Consider the following 18,311-nt stretch of genomic DNA (forward strand, 5'->3'; position numbering starts at 1 on the left):
TGGTCTGTAAGTGCATTTTATGTGTATGGCATGGCTGCTGGAGATAAAACTATTAGAAATTATATCAAGTAGACAAACATTTCATTACATTGATTCAGTGAACAAAAAGTACAGCATTTGTTTTCCTGTCCCGTGGCCATTGGATCAGACCTTCTAGGCAACAGATTTTAAATTAAACAAGAATTTTAACAGGATTCTTTATAATATTCCAGTACTGGAAACTATAGTTGTGTAACCCCTTAGACTATTAGGTTTGACCTCAGAATTTAGAGATTAATTCTCTATTGTGAATCCACTTGGACTTTTTGTACATCTACATTCTTATGATATAGACTTAACTTCTATTTGGTTATGCTTGTGATGGTTTCAGTGATAATGCATTCCACTCAATAATACATTTTAACAATATTGATAAAGGATCCATCCAGTAAGATTCCGTTTTGTGACACGGGTTTACATTGCTGAGACTGCTGCCAGTTACGGATAGTTTCTCCTCACACCTCTGCAACCTTACCTCAATCCTGACCTGAACACAAGTTCTGGAGGTCTGAATAGACCAGAAGACAGACTTTATGGTCACTAAATTACTTCACTAAAGACACAAACATATAATGGGCAAATTCTATCGGTCAAACTGATTTGGTTAATACAAAACTGGTTTAAATGATTGAAAATCCAAAAACATTCCCCCCCAACTAATTTGAAACTCACACACACCTTTGTTTAGCCGATCTGGGGAAAAGCATGCATTTTTACGGTTGCTATTTGATATTATTTTCTTGTACAGTTTCAACCCATTTGATAAAAATAGTCATGTTTGCAGTCAAAACTCACGTGCAATGAAAAACATACTTCCATGAACCATCCATAAAAAAAAATAGGAATGGAAATTGAGCGAGTTTAGAAACATATCTGGAAAACAAATGTAAGCGGAATCAATATATCAATGTTTCCTTCCAGCATTGAATCTGCCAAAACTGAACTAAACTCATTCCAGTTCCCAGTACTGGAATATTATAAAGAATCCTGTGGAGTACTTCATCGATAATTAAACATGACTTCAGAGACATTTAAATTTAATATCTGGAGGGCGATTTCTTACTATGCAATTCAAATGGGTAATAAATAAGAATTACTGTCATTCTTGCTGCAAAACATGCTCCCGTTTCAGTGTAAACATTACCATAATGTATATGAATTTGATACTGGCACCAGAAAGAAGGAATTCAAACCCAATTTGAGTCATTTCATATTTACAATTTTTTTTTACAGAGCTTTCTGTTACAGACTGTGTCAAATGCTCAGGTAGCACAGCGGCCCTGCACAGCAGACTCATGGCCCGTGAGAGAATGTAATGATATTTGGCCAACATACTGGTCACATTGTTAGTATCTGTCTACTCTTACATTATTTGAAAGATGCGTGATTGTGTTTTCACATTGAGCAGGTGCTGGCAGGACCAAGGGAGAGCCATGTTAATTGAATGGGAAATTTGGAAACTTTATAACCACAGTGATTATTCTGCATTTTGTAATAACAGGTATAGTTGTTTGCAGTTTATTCCCTATGTGGGAAGGCTCAATGCCAGTTTGCTTGTCATAAGTACAGTATCAGCCAAGCTACTGCTTTGTGCCAGTCTTTTCTAATTCAAGAGATCCTTTGTCCCAGTTTAGCATTGTAAAATACAGTGGAAAAAAGCCATTGTAAAACCTAATCGCAGTTACATTTACCCAGTAAATCTTTGACTATGCCCTTTATTATTATTAGTTTATTTAGCAGACACCTTTATCCAAGGCAAATTACAGAGACCATGGTGTGTGAACTATGCATAAGCTGCAGTCACTTACAACAACGTCTCGCCGAAAGACAGCACAAGGAGGTTAAGTGACTTGCTTAGGGTCACACAGTGAGTTAGCGAGTGAGCGGGGATTTGAACCAGGGACCTCCTGGTTACAAGCCCTTGTCTTTAACCACTGGACCACACAGCCTCCTATTTATACTCGTATACTGATGGCATGTCTCCCTTTGTGCTACTGCAGTGATTTGCATCATTTCTATAAGTCTTAAGTGGACGATAACACAATTGCATACTACTCAAGTAACTGCAACAGAAGCAGAATCAACAGTTGTTGTGCCTTGGCTCACCTTTGAAAAATTTCACATTGCAGCATTACCAGCTATAGAAACACAACAACTCACCTAAAAATGATTAGTTTCATTCAAAGGTATTTCTAAACCTAATTTAGTGACCAATCAATAAAAGCAGAGTACTTCCCAGTAGCATCAGTGTGCAGCAGTCAGAAAAGGTCCCCGCCCTTTAATTTCTTGTTCCTGATTCAACTACCTCGTCCAAGAGGTTAAAAAAATAAAAAGAAGGGGACCTGTTTGCGCAACACTGCTGGTAAGGCCTCATGTGTACTGTTTTTGCATTATTGATCAGACACTGAAAAAATGCTATTTTAATTTCTGTTTTGCATTTCCTACACAATTTTTACATATGGTGTTTACGATAATTCTGATTTTGCTCCTGGGTAAAGTTGCTCCAGTAGTGAGGTATTACTATATCTATAAATCTAACTTTTTCTGGCTTTGACCACTGAGATTCATACAGTAAGTGCTGGGACCAGTAGCCTGCCATCCATTAAAATCATGTGACAGTGTAACCTTTCAAATCTGTCAGCCCCACCTACTCTCTCTGATGGGACAGCACCGTAAAAAGTACCGTAAAAATGATAATAACTCAATATGTGCACAACAGAACCACCGAATGAGTACATATGAAGGTACTTACTCTTCTAATCTTTAAACATACTTTTGCATAAAGCAAACATTGGTACATTGCATTTGTCAGCATAATTGATTTCAGGTATTAATTTCCTGTACTGGGAACACATCATTTAAAGGTTAGACAGTAGACAGTTCAGTATTCAGTTATTCATAATTCAAACAAGTATCTAAATTCCCTGGGAATGAATTGTTAAAGGATACATGAACATTGCCCTCGCAGTAGATTACATCACTTCCACAGGGGGTTTCCCTGTAATGGTAGAGTAAGCATTCAGAGGTGCTGGCTGTTCCAGCAAGGGATCTTTGATCCTTCTGCTACCTGCTAAGAAGCTATTGCCTTGTGTTTTCATCAGACTCAAGTTGTTCAGATATTCAAGACTTGAAACTTGCCCTAACCCTGCACCCAATTCTGAGTTTTCAGAACAACTCTTGTTTAGGTATATTATTGAAATGACCAGGTGCCAGGAGTTTGAATACATGTACTCTGTACCAATCACACTTATCACAGCCTGAATAAGTCACCTCCGAGTTTGTAGGTTTACTAACAGGAGTTGTTCATGTAGCTATGAGGAGGAACAATTCATTTTCACATCATTTAGTATATGATATCTGTTACCACTTTATTTTAAAGGAATTTGACATTTTCTCTGCCTTTTTTGCAGGAAGTATGTTATATTTGCACTTCCTGGATCAATTAATCTCAGCAGTGTCTTCTGGGTCATAGCATGTTACTAGCTAAAAGCATGTCAGTCTATAGAAGAAGCAGCTGATTGGTTTTTGAGAGAAAGGTGCTACACTATCTAAAAGCATTGGCATCAAACATAGGTTTCTTTAACCAAGTGTAGTACCAGATATATGTTTAAAAAATAAAAATACTTGTTTACAATACGGTGTGCTTTTCTCAAAACTGGACATTTGAAACATATATAATGAATGAAAGTGCACAATAAGTAAGATTTATGAAATTATTTTGTTACTTACAATCACTTTAATTGAGGGTAGTTCTGAAAGCCAGCACTGGGTGCAGGGCTAGTGTGAGTTTCACGCCATGGATACTGTATCCCTTCTTGTCAATACACCATGAATCATAAATTTAATTCAGCTTTAAAAATTGTCATGGGAGCTATGAGAATATTATGGGTAATACTAATGATAAAAAACATGGCTAAAAAGTTGGGTTCAAAGGGGTAAGTGGTCATGTGTTGAGCTTTTAATTATCAAAGTGAGAATTTATAGGATAAAGAATCAACTTTTTTTTTTTATGCATACGATTATTATGTATTTCTATTGATAAGAAGTCCTGCTAGACCATCTTTCAACTGCTACTGTATGTCAGCTTACATCATCCAACAGAATAATCACTTTATAGGGTTTCTGAAAGCATATTCACACTCTGACAGCTCCCTGTGAGCGTATATTACAGGGCTTTCACACCTTGTAACAAAGAGCAAATGTGAACATCGCAAGGATGTTTTTAAAGGACAGACTGAACCAGACACACACACACACACACACACACACACAATATACCACAGAAATACAAGTATAATAGCCTGAAAACAAATGGATTACCAGTGTGTATTGTTTTATGTTCTCGTGATGCCTTTGGAATGTAAAAATTCTACCACTGTGGTATGACCACAGAATGAAGAAAATTCTACCACTGTGGTATGACCATTGCCACTGTAGCTGATCTTATGGTTCCATTGCCCTTAGTACATAACTACTGTGGTACCACTGCATTTCCATTAATAGTTTTGTAAAGACACATGGAATTTAACAGTTTACCATGCTTTTTCATCCTTGCTTACTGTCATTTATGATGTTTTTACCATTCTTAGCTACACTTGTGTTATTACACCGTGTAACAATTTTTTTTTTTTTTTTTGGTTCCTGGGTAGTAAGTGTTATTTCCTAATTGCTTATGCCTCAAAAGTATAGAAAATGGCTATTATTCCCCACAAACTTTGCTTTTGTGACCAGGACAGTGATATTTTGAAATTTACCTATTTTCCAGAACATTCCAGATTTCCATTACACGAGAGTAGATGTTAAAACTTCATGCTGATTTGAACTCAGCTCGACTTGGAGTAACTTCTAGAACTTTCCAGTAATATAAATAGTAGTATAAATACAGGGGCCTTAAGCCCACCAGTTCAGTTTAGTTCCAGCTGCCTAAGTGGATACATATCTGCATTTTTCTGAGATGGTATCAAGAGGCTGCAATGGTGGCATTCCTGATGGGTCTCCAAGGCGGTTTTACCAAGTTTCCCTGCTATCTTTGCCTTTGGGACAGCAGAGACACCAAGGCGCACTACCACAGGCTGGACTGGCCACAGCGGACCGAGTTCTCTGTGGGGAGGAACAATGTCAAGTGGGAGCCACTGGTGGACCCCCGGAAGGTGCTGATGCCACCACTGCACATCAAATTGGGCCTTATGAAACAATTTGTCAAGAGCTCTAGATAAGGAGTCGGCAGCCTTCAAGTACCTTCAAGACTTCTTCCCTAAGCTGTCTGAGGCAAAGGTCAAAGCCGGTGTCTTCGTCAGACCACAGATAAAGAAGATCCTGGAGTGCAATGAATTCCCCAAGAAGCTCACTAGTAAGGAGGAAGCGGCTTGGAACAGCTTTGTCGCAGTGGTTCGGGGCTTCCTGGGCAATCACAAGGCCGAAAACTATGTGGAGCTGGTTGGGACTCTGGTGAAGAACTAAGGCACAATGGGCTGTAGGATGTCCCTCAAAGTCCATATCCTTGATGCTCATCTTGATAAATTCAAGGAGAACATGGGAGCGTACTTGGAGGAGCAAGGCGAGCGCTTCCACCAGGATATACTGGACTTTGAACGCCGCTACCAAGGACAGTATAACGAGAACAGGATGGGAGACTACATTTGGGGGCTGATTCGTGAAAGTGATTTACAGTATAATCGTAAATCTCGAAAAACTACTCACTTCTAAATCTTTTGTAGTCATTTTTGTATTACTTTAGTATAAATACATGTTAATTTGGATTCATATGTTGTTTTTTTCTGACTTTATGTGAACGAAAAGACACAAATTCGCCAGTTTTCTCATTGGAAATAGGTAAATTTCAAAATATCACTGTCCTGGTCACAAAAGCAAAGTTTGTGGGGACTAATAGCCATTTTCTATACTTTTGAGGCATAAGCAATTAGGAAATAACACTTACTACCCAGGAACAAAAATTGTGTTACATAGTGTTATTATTAGTTTATTTAGCAGACGCCTTTATCCAAGGCGACTTACAGAGACTGGGGTGTGGAACTATGCATCAGCTGCAGAGTCACTTACAATTACGTCTCACCCGAAAGACGGAGCACAAGGAGGTTAAGTGACTTGCTCAAGGTCACACAATGAGTCAGTGGCTGAGGTGGGATTTGAACCGGGGCCACCTGGTTACAAGCCCTTTTCTTTAACCACTGGACCTGTATACTTGTGTGTGCTTTACCATGTTTTCTCTATTAACTTTGCTATGCTTTTACATAGTATAACAGTAAATGGAAAATAACTTTCCACCGATTGTTTAGCTGGTGACTTAGCACAGTGAAGCTAAAAAAATATATTAACAAAGAAAACATGGTAGTTGAGCGGAGGCAAGTGAGATGCCATCAGGTCTGATTATTGTTGGGGTTAGTGTTGTGTTGTTGTCCTCATTAGGTGCAGATTGTTACTGCTGGAAAGTCAGGACAGAGAGCTAGGTCAGGTGTATCGTAATGACAACTCAGGCTTTCTCTTCCAGCACACTACAGCAAACCAGCGGTGACCTGTCTTGTGGATCAGGCCTGAAGTACATTTCTTTCCCTCTCTCTCTCTGTCAATGCTGGCTTTCTCACCTGCATTATTTTCCTGTTCTTCGGTGTCATTAAACCATAGGGGAAAGCTACTGTTTTCACTGTTAATAAATCTTCACGTGTTCCTGCATGCTTCGTGTATTGAGAATGGGCACACAAGCAATGCCCCTGGTTAGGTTTTAAGTTTGACAGCTACTGTGTGTAGCTCTAGGAGGTTTAATATGGGGATTCCTGTTCTACCAGGAGCAACAGCTTGGAACTTGTTTGCACTTTGGCTTCATGCAAGTCGCCTTCATTCACCCGGTTACATCAGAAAGGCTGACAGCTGCAGCCGTTGTCATGAATATTGCATAACCCTGCATTGTCCAGCCATTCGGAATGAGTTTTACATTCCAGATATGGCTGAGCTGTTACAATGTGTGCTTTTAATAGATTGAACAAACAACAATGAGTTGCTGAATCCAACCCCACTGAAAAAGCTTACAATGATGTTAGGATCTACAGTGAAAAGACGCCCAGTACTGCTTGTCCTGTTGATTCATAATGCAATGAGAGATAGCTATTGCAGAAGATGAGTTTATTTTATTATTAGAGGATGTTACCTTTCACTTTTCAGCACCATTTTTATAATGGCCAGTTTTAGTTACAACCTCTATAACTTCATCACTACATCCTTACCTCCTTAGAAAATCAGGGCAATGGCTGTATGGCTTTACCTGCGACAGACAACTGTACAGTCATGAAAAGCCTTAGCTTAGTAAAATGTTGGTTTGCTGTAACCTCACTCCAAAGAGCCAAGGAGGTGGTTATTACAATCTGGTTAAGTACAGTATATTTTATTTGTATTGATTCACTTTAACTGCTGTGGTTGAACATCAAGAATCTATTTGTGGTAAAGGAGTATAGAGTCGAGTGTACACATATTTAAGGTTGAGTAATAAGGTTTACAGAAAAACAGCCTTTTTTTATTACAGCCTTGTGAAATCTTCACCCAAGCATTCACCTCACTGGCACTGGCTGTGTCTAGTTCAGTAGTCCAGGGCTCTTCAACTGATTGCTTTTGAGTCACACATGGCTCATGGAGTTGTACAATGTGGATCTTTAAATTTAGAGTGGAAGGCTGTGTCACAGAGTGACCCTAAAATCTGTCTTCCCTTGTACAAGGTGCGAGCACCTTTTTTGAGTGAAAGGTGTATGCGGCAGAGATGGATGGCTCTTTGACAGAAACAGTTTAATTCATTTGAATTCTTCTCACTGATGATGGGAATGAGAATGTGGAGATGGGAGCCCAGCTAACAAGATTTAAGTTTTTGCAGGTATCAGGCTTTTAAAGACTGTCACCCACACCTGTGATGGTTTTGACAGACTTACTGAGAGCAGAAACTGACCCAAGACTGTGACTGCTACTGGAAGCAGGCTGAGCTTTGGGATACAAATTGAACATTTGTGAAACTGCAACAAATATTGTAATGACTGTAATGTATTTGAATGAATATAAAGTCAGTAGAAATATTAAACAAATTGTTAAAACACACTATTCAGAACAAAATATTATAATGTACTCTGTATTAGTCTATGAGAATATTGCAGGATTCCATATTCCTGTTTATTCTAGTGTAACAGTAGAAAACTATTATTAGTGAATGTGTAAGGTCAGGCCGACCTGCTGAAAGTCTCAAACCTCCCTTATCAGGCAAAAGCATCTTTTCTAATTAGATTCAGAGCCTCAGAACATTCTGATCCAGCGAGAACAGAATGAGAAACAATTTAACTAAAATATGTTTGTGGTTCTACTATAGTAAGTAAGTAAAGTTAAACTGTTATACAAATACAATACTTATTGTTGAAAGAACATATTACAGTTAAAAATGAGAGAAGTTCAGTACTAACTGACACTGTCAGAATATTGTAATAATTGTACTGTGTTTTAAAGAATATAAAACCAGCATAAATAATATTGCAGCAAATTATGAACAGGTTACAAGGATTTGAACTAAGAAAACTTAACAAGTGGTAATGTTAGAGAAAAAAAAATCTTGTCTGTATGCCTTTGTTATTAGAGTGCACATACACTCTTGAAAGCTGGTCAGACTTAAAAATAGGGCCTCCCCTATCTTTAAATGAATAAACTCTCTGAAGAGAAATATGTTTGAAGTAATAAGAAACATGATATTTTAACTAACAAGTGTTTTTGCCTGTTTGGGGCCTTAATGTAATAAACATAGTAATAACAACAGAAGTCTTAATAATGCTGCTATATTTCTCAATATTAACAAGCCTATAGTTTAAGGTTTTATTGCAGTAATAAACAGGTATTTATTTACAGGGGAAACTGTAGAGTTTAAAAGTGAAAGAATTAAATGTCTGTCGCAGACATACAGTAGAATTCTGGAAGGGCATTAGACCTTCAAAAGATAAGGTTTAGTCTTTGGCACCTCAAAGCAGGATTCAGTGTTGGCTCTTTAAAAACAGGATTTGCAAACCTTGAATGATAACTTTAAGAAAGACAGGAGTATGTACCTCATTATATTAAGAAAATAATGAGAGCTTAGTTATAAAAATTAGGATGTAAGCTTTTATATTATCTGAAAAGATACGGTTCGAGGCTCTTTTGAATCCGGCCAAAAAATGACTTAATTTTCAGTTTGGAAAAGCGCTTATAGTAGAGTTTCATATTAATTAAAAAAACTAGCCTTGGCAAGTAAACAGGGTGTCTGAAAACTGCTTGTGCAGGGGGATTTTTAGAAACAGAGAGAGGTCAGGCTTAGTCCAAGCATGGTATAGTTAATATGAGACTATTATGTTTAACATGTTCATTAAAGCCTGAATTTAAATGAAAATAACTGGACTGGCCATTGTATACTTAGTGGTTTTATTCAAAGGCTTATGATAAACCCTACAATCTTTGTCCAATGTTTTGTTGACACACATTTGTATATAAAGTTAAACTGGCCCATTGACAACGCACTGAAAAGGTAACATAATATGCTGCTAAGAGGGATATATATTTCTGACCCAGGTAATATAATCAAATAGAGCTGGTGTTACATATTAAAAACATCTCTCTCATGTATACACATATACCTGTATTATAGTAATCCAATACATTTTCCTAGAGATATTTTTTAAGACAATCTGGATGGGCTGTCTATTGCTATGGGTGACCTAAATAGACTTGGTCCCTTTTCTATACTGAGTAATAGTATCGGGAGTCAGAACTGAAATGAAAGATGCACATTTGCGTTTGCATCGTCCTACAATTGTAATGAGCTCACAAAAGAAGATTGAAATGCCAGCGAGCCTTACACTGTCAATAGGGTAAAAGGCCAGCATAGGCAGGAATGTGAATAGTCAGCAGATTGTTCTGGAGGGATACATCTAATTCTAATTCCTTTGTGGGAAGTTGGAAAACCATGACTTTCATCTCCTTATTTTCACACTACTAAAATTGATCAATTCACTCCTTCCCCCACATAAGCTCTGCAAGCTGCATATAGTTTGAACCATCAAAATGTAACGCCTGAGTACCACTTTCAGCTACTGATGTGGAAAAAGGTACGCTGTAATGGGCAGGTGTTTTTTTTTAAACTTAAAAACACATGCCTGAGATGGTGCTTGCAGTTACCTGACTGCAAACTGGAATTCCAGTGTTGCTGAAGTACTGTTTTTCACCAGCAGACTGAAGCTCATATTCTGTGTCCTCTATAGCTCTAAAACATGTCTTCTGTCTAGGTACATCTGTTTACACTCTGCCCACAGTGGATTTAAGAAAATACTGCACATTAGTAAAATAAATAACACAACAGACACATTTCTTACATCCACTGGGGGAAGTGTGTTGCAGGGGGACAGGTTAATGGTTACACTCTGGTGTACCAAATGTACTTGGAGAGAATACATGTTTGAGAGCTACAGGGATGTTTTTAACAAAACCAAAGAAACCAAACAAGAAGAAGAATTCATTAGTTAAGATTCATTTGATATTTTAGACCTGTACAAAATTGCTGTGATTGTAATAATATATAATTCTTATTAGGAACAGTAATAGGTGATTAAATTAGTACATGAAAAAATAAATTTAGCTCGGTTTTATATTCTACTAGTTCTATTTTGTGCTGGCATATTATTATTGTTTCACATTTTATTAATGTGACCCATAAAGCCATTCTGTATCCACTACTGTGCATCTGTTGGTTTTTCTATTTACAACACTATTACAAGAACACAGATGCTGCCAAATATGTCGACTGTTTAATTAGAAAATAATGCCCACCACATACAATAAAATAGAACTACATTCCTGGGATTAATGTGATGCTGGAAATCATGTTGCCATGGTAACCATGTAAAGCAGGATTTCTCTTGTCACCATGGAAACGCCCACACACAGAAAATCAAGCAGTAGCTTAACCATGGTTTTAAGTGTCTATAACTTGACAATAGATTACAGAAAACGAATGGCCATTACTGCTAAGATGTCAGCCATTCAGAATATGACTAAATTGCAAACTAGGATTCTGAATCTATGTCAGCTATCCTGGTTCAATTTGCTGTCGAGGGAAATTAATTATGTGTGGTTGTGTGTGTGTGTCGGTGCTGGTTTTTTTCATTCAAACGGTAGGTTGTTTTTTTGAAGCACAGTAGTGCATTGACTTGAATACAAAAATATATTCAGTTGAAACCTTATATATAAAAGATAAATAAAGATGAAAATGTACATACCCTGATATATTATGAAAGTATATGTTCTGGTCAATAGCTCCTTCTTCAGCTGAAAGTAGTGCAGTAGGTTTTGATTTTCAAATTCAAATTTTAAACTTTATTGCACAGTGCGAGCTTTAAGTAATTTATTAAATTGCCACAGACATTTTACACATATTTAAAAATGGAAGTTATTCTCAAGATGGATTTTGTTTGCCACCAACACCAAATTATACCTTACACAGAATGTATGACCTCTTGCTAATGAACAGTTAATGAAGGGTTAATACTGAGTGTCTGATAATTAAGGTTTCTGATTTTTGAAATACCTTTTGGGATCCATAAGAACTTCTCCAAATTTCCTCAAATGTTTTGATGCCAACATTCAGAAAGCTTTGTGATTCATCAGGAATACCTTGTGCAATTTCCCATGCTTAATAAAACCTGTTGGCTTGTTTATACTATGGGACTGTGGAACAATGGGAAATACTAGAGACTGCATCCAAGAACTCAGATAGCGGAAGTACTGTATGTTTAGGAATAAAAACCAAGGTTTCTAAATAAAACATGTTCAGATCTTAGAATAGCAGCTTTATAATTTCACATCCCTTTATTTTGCTGTACATCCTTCTTTCCAGACTATAGGTTAACTTCCTTTGCAGTAGGTGTTTGCATAAAACAGAGATTAAGATGCATTTAATTCCCAGGACTATTGACCCAGTATAATATAACAGTATTTAAAGCGTGAACACAATACATACATTCAGCACTAAATGAATAATTCGAATCATTACAACATAGGTCAATGAACTACAGTCGTCTAGAGTCCTGAAGGTTTCAGGTTCGTTGTCTCCCTTATAAAGGTTTACACATTATTTTTGCAATTTTACCATGCCTTCCCCATGGTTCTAATATGATTTTACCATAGTTTACCATGGTTTTTTAATGTGCTTTACCATAGTTTACCATGATTTTTAATATGCTTTACCATATCTCACTATTCTTTACAATGCTTACCTATGCTTTCACTATGCTTTATTACACTTTGCTATGATTTTACTTTGCATTAACATCTTTCAGACAGTTTCATCATAACAGGTTGAGTGTTTTTCATTATACTGTAATCTAGAAGTGCAGCACAGGGGCTGCTGCTCTATTCCTGTTGTTTGGAATATCAGTTCTGTCGCAGTACTAATTAATATATTCCTAAAACATACACGTACCACGTTTTCATACTTATAAGTGTTATTGTTTTTAAACCTATTCCTAGCCTACGATTTCCTCATTCGTTTTTATCTACATATCCCAAAAGAACTTTTCTGTCTAATTCAAAGCTAGACCTCCAAACACTGATGTGCTTAATTAGTGAGTAGGTGTAAATACATTTCACTATGACGTATTTAGAAAATGAACTTCACTGAAGACACAGTCTTTTTTTTTTTATTGTGGTTTGCTGCAATCTGTCTTCAACAGTTGATGTGGTGCATACTTCAAAACAAATAGGAAACAAAAACATTTAGTTTGCTTGGGGTATTTTAAATGAGTTTGCTGTCTTAACTGCATTATTGATTTCAGCAGTTATATTTCCTTGTGGGTGAGAATCATAAATTGCATGCTGTTTGACATGCTGGTAGCTGTCAGGCAAGTCCGAAGTTGAATGGTAAATATATGACTCATGAAAATAAAATTGTATTTTTGTGGGTTGAAGCAATTGGAAGCTGTGTTGTGGGGGTCAGGAATTGTGTTACAGTGTAAAGTGTTTTGCATGGTATTAGAGGAGTGACTATACTAATGTATGAGAATCTAAAACAGAAGTTATCTAAAGAACTGGTCAAACACAATGCCGTAATTTGAAAACTAGACAAGCCTTCATAGAAACTCTAACTGCCATTTAAAGTGCATACATAATTTCTATGAATATACAGTTTTAATATTAAGTAATTAAGTAAGGTATGTGTTTTGTTCAAACTTGCATATCTTAATTCACAGGTATTATCAATTACAGTATTTGAATTAGCATTTTTATTTTGCTATCTGTGGCCACATTTTAATTAAAGAAAATCAGTGTCTGTTATATAAATAAATAATAATAAAAAATAAAAATGGGATGAAAAACCATGCAAATGCAGTCCCTGTTTTCATTAGTGCTGGAGATGGGCGTTTAACAGGGCACAAGCTGGGTGCAAACTGGCAACCCTGCACACTTCAAGCAAGTGTCTTAACCCCAATGCAAAAGAGCCGGGCTCGTCTCCATCCATGGTTACAGAGCTTTAAACCGCATCCCCTCTCATCTCACCGACAGGGGACAGAATCTGTAACGGAATTGTATCTCACTGCTTCTGTCTGAGTGACCTTGGAAAGTCTTTATCTTGATGACAGTATGTTAAACAGCACTCAAACTATTTAGAATTTACATAAATGTATCTAATGAATTCAAATGCTTTCTCAGTATGAATCACTGTTTTTCCATGCTTGACTGGGCCAGATCCCAGGTTAAAAGGTATATAAGGTTACGCTATGTAAGACATATGAGCAATTCAAATATAATTATAATTCTAGACATAATTATGTAAGAATTAACATATGCTTTCTATTAAATTCGTATTAGGTTAAATCAACATTACCCTTTTACAAAGCATTAAGTGTAAACTGACCAATGTTTGGGGTCTTTATTATATTACATGAAATGTAATTTGCATTGCTGCTACAAAACTGCAATCCAGTAGGAGTTAGAAGCCTGTCTGTACAAATTGGTTCAGAAATGTTTGTTGGTAAATATTTATTCAAAGTCTCCAGGGTACAGTACATTCCCTTGCAATATAGTTCATAAGCAGCCTCTTTTATGCAGACTACCATTGAATCTTGAAATCCATTCAGAAGCTATAAGCTTCCTGCTGCATTTCATGTGACCCCATTTCAGCTCTACCCCATATATATGAATATAATAGGAATATGAATTTAGAGCTGGTTTCATTGAATACGTATACAATTCGCCAGATTTTACCATGAATCATTACTACATACAATGTGTAGAAAATGGAACACAGATCATTCATAAAAATGAAAGGGCCACCTGAATAATCTTTTTAGCTACGGGAAACGCTTTTCCTGTTTTAATATGTCATTTACAATGTTTTAGTTCAATCCAGATTGATAGCTCTCCACTTGTGAATTTAGATTTCTGCAAAATGTTGGTAGAACAAGCCATACTGACGCTGTTGTACTTTGGGAGTCACCTTACCCAGATTTATCTCATGATACACGGTTTGACGAGTGCTGAGCAACTCGCTGGTACGTGTATATTGTCAAGCACTTGTTTGCTAACAGCAGAGTCATGCCAACAAGCATTGTAGGGATTGATCTACTTTGTTCATATTTACCTATCCTTCTTAGAACTTCTGAACACCATGTTCGATTGATCTGAAATTGTGTATACAGGTTCATAATGGTGAGAGAAAGAAACATGCACAGTTACAGATTTTGATGTCAAAGGGTTCCCCCAAAATACCACAAAAACCCACCCGCTGGCTATCAGTGAGCTATGAGCATATTTAGTTCTGAGTGCACATTGGTAGGATTTGCCATGTACTTAACTTTTCCCTTTTTATTGCTGTTTTTGTTTAAAATATTTTTTTTTGTTTTACAGCAGAACTGTAGTAAAGTTAAAGTTACAGCACACAGACCTGTCATCTAAGCACGTCACTTGAAACAAGAAACAGGTAAAAGATACAGACGCTGTGAAAGTTAAATACAGCTCTTCTGGCTTATTGTTTTATTTTCTTATTACTACAGAAGGTAAAAAGATGTATACATTTTATACACATGCAAAAATTCTTACAAATAATGCAAGTTTCAGAGTCACACACATTTCAGTCTTGTGAACACCCTCCATTCCCGTTGTGTAACGATGGGATTCTACTGTATATCGCCTTTTGTCTTTATGTCATGCATGCATTTTATGCCACAGGTAGACAATCAGTAGTTTTGTCCTGGGATGTTGCATACCCATCACACAATGGGCTGGGATTTTGATAATGCCCCTTTGTTTCAATTCAGTATGCATGTTTAAAGGAATTGCAATATAAAAATAAAAACAATTTAGGAGTAAAAATACATTATTAAACAGGTGTAATTAAAGAGGGTGATTAGGGTCATTTGTCAACTTACAAAATGAAATGTGTCATGCCTGATCATTACAGCCCAGTGAAAAACAGGGTGAGTCACAGCTGCAGCCTGGTATGTCCTGCAGTTAGTTGGTCACTCAGTCTCCTTGGCTCTTAAGCAGTTAGTTTCTCAATGCTGTGTACGACACAGTCAGTCACGTGACATACCTAATTATTTTCCCTAATAGTTCCTAATGATGTGGCCCGATGCTTTAGGTGCTGAAATGTCTTTGTCTTGTTTTTATATTCTCACCCTTGGACCACGCTGGGTAGTTTAAAGCCTATGCCATCTGCCAGTCTCAGTCAATAAATGTCCGTCAATAATCCCTTTGCGACTCCTAATCTGATAAGAGCTGTTTTTGATGGGTTTGTTTAACCGGAGCATGTGTTACTGTCGTTTTACTAATTGTGTTACGACTCCTGATGGGGTTTCATTAGCTGGCCCCATCCCTTTTCTGCCTTACATGGTCCTAACTGGATTAAGATACAAAAATATAGATTCAGCCCTCCCTTGCAGTCATGCTTCTCATTTGTTGCAGTTCGTAGGTGTACACAGCCTCAGAGTTTTCTCTAAGGCTAAAATGCACTCTCTAACTGCTCTCTCTATATGATTAGTATTATTATTATTACTTTAAATGTTGTTCAAATTTTAATAGGACTGTGTTTATTTGTATTATTTGTTTGTGTGTTTATTTTACAATAGTAGTGTTAATTAAACACTTGTTCGTTGTGTGAACACTGTATCTGGCTTTTTTCTATAAGGCTGATGGAAAGGCGTGAGGTATCAATGGGTGCAGCAGCTTCGGATGTGCACTATGATCCTTCTATTTTACAAAAAAAAGCATTTACCTCCTTGTACACTACGCTTAAAAACAAATTATCGCTTACTTAAATGTAATTCTTCAAGAATTGGGGGCCAGTGATAATGCTAACAAGACACAAGTAAATAACAAGTAATTACCTTAGTTAACACTCCTTTAAAAATAAAAATAATGTTATATAGGACAGTGCTGCAGTACAGTTGCTGCTCACAATTATTCCATTCTGCTGCTACATGTGCTGAAGATGCCTATATTTTTGTCAGTGTGTTTTCTAAATCTTTGTTATTAATAAATACAAATTCGGGTTCTGTCTCAACCTGTTCACTCACGCATGGCAAATGGTTTGCACTGTTAAAAAGCAGGTGCAGCTTTTTTTATTATTATTCGTTATCGTTCAGTACCACAGTTTACTACTACAATTATCTTATGATCTTTTTTTTTTTTCACTTGTTTTTCATTTGGCCATTTTTCTGAAATGGAATTTTTCAGATATGTTGTCACGGAAACATAATTTAAAACCCTGTTTAAGTTTGATGCAGCTTCTGAACATCCTTAAAAAAAAAAAAAAAAAAAAGCATTTCAATATGCACTCAGCTACTTTTTTGTGGTACTCCGCAGGATTCAACTAGCGCATGTTTTAAATTTTTTGGGTCCCGATAACATCTGTAATGTACAAAGGGGCTGTGGAAATACCCGAGTGCTGTATTCATTGTCTTTGAGAGGAGAGATGTGATGAAAACTGCACTGTATCTCCTTGCACTTGGAGAAGAAGACCCTTGGCATCCCTTACATAATGAATCATTAAGTGAACCACAGCATGTGAAAGCATTTTAGAAGAGTGGCGTTGCGATGTGGAGACTGGGGCTGTGGGGAGGGGGAGCTGGAGGCTGTGCTAGCACTGGCATTTCATCAGCTTGCTGGGAGCGATTTTCATCACCCTCCTCCCTAACACCCCCCTTCCCTACACTCTCTCTCTCTCTCTCCCTCTCTCTCTCTCTCTCTCTTGCTTTTATCTTATTTTGCCATTCCAATGCAAAGGAAAAACTGCTAGTACAGTCTGTGGGAAGCTTCAAGCATCCTACAGGGATTTCAGCATTGCTGGGACTAAGATATATGCACCTGTCCATTGTATTGTACAGTGAACTGTGGTTTATTGTTAAGTACACAATCTAGCTGAGTTGTTCTGTGTGAAACCTGTACACAGAACCGCTTTACTACAGAGGCTACCAATTCCAACATTCACTCCATTTCTATGGCTTTTTATTTATTTTTTTTCTGCTGGAAGACAGGTTTCTCTTTGGACACAAGACACCGAGAGCTATGGACTACGAATCACAGTGCTCTTAAGATTCTAAAAAATAAATGAATACATAAATAGATCTGGAAACTGACTTTAAAAATCTTTCTCAGGACTTTTAAATTTTTTTTATTAAATGATCATAATTGCTTTGGGTATTCACAATGCTTGTTTATGCCCTGCTTTGTGATCTGGCTGGAGATTCTTCTATTTAGCACTCTTGGAAGGTTGGCTACATCATGGCTTAGTGTTCCCTGATTTTTTTTTTTTTTTTTACCACTCAATAGACTCCAGCGATCAACGGTTTGGTTTGGAATTACAATTGCTTCTGATTATTTCACACGAGCGAACACTAATGGACAATTACTCAACCCTTCCGTGTAAGTACACTAACAGCATTTACTTTATTAGATAGATTTCTTGTTTTCTGTATAGTTTAATAATGATTACATTACAAAGCCAATGCTGAATTTATGCTCTGTAGACAGTTTGAATAGTGTATTATGTACTGTACAGTAGCCATGAAAATATCTTTGGAAACAGAACCTTGTCCTGATTAAAGTTACAGCACCAGTGTGTCTGATGCGATGCTCATCAAAGAGGTTGTTAACCATTTCTGACTGGGTAACTTTCAGATGTATATTTCATGAGATCTGTTGTTTTTTATTCAAGAGCTGTCAGTTTTATGGTAAGTTTAGCACAAAGTGACACCTACCAGATGTATAGTACC

The 18,311-nt window shown here is 37.0% G+C and overlaps 1 protein-coding gene across 4 annotated transcripts in view; it reads left to right on the top strand.

The window, feature by feature from the left end:
* The window catches only part of LOC117408842 (leucine-rich repeat-containing protein 7-like), a 239,246-nt gene that overhangs the window by 91,389 nt on the left and 129,546 nt on the right, over positions 1 to 18,311 (top strand). The window contains exon 3 of one of the 4 annotated variants that reach the window (XM_059031848.1): positions 17,869 to 17,961. The exons of the other annotated variants lie outside the window; for them this stretch is intronic. Coding sequence (XP_058887831.1) covers positions 17,937 to 17,961 — 25 coding nt within the window. The 5' untranslated portion in view covers positions 17,869 to 17,936. The remainder of the gene's footprint in view (positions 1 to 17,868; positions 17,962 to 18,311) is intronic. 4 annotated transcript variants of the gene reach the window in all.

Source organism: Acipenser ruthenus, chromosome 10, assembly GCF_902713425.1.
Source record: "Acipenser ruthenus chromosome 10, fAciRut3.2 maternal haplotype, whole genome shotgun sequence".
NCBI classification, from domain to species: domain Eukaryota; kingdom Metazoa; phylum Chordata; class Actinopteri; order Acipenseriformes; family Acipenseridae; genus Acipenser; species Acipenser ruthenus.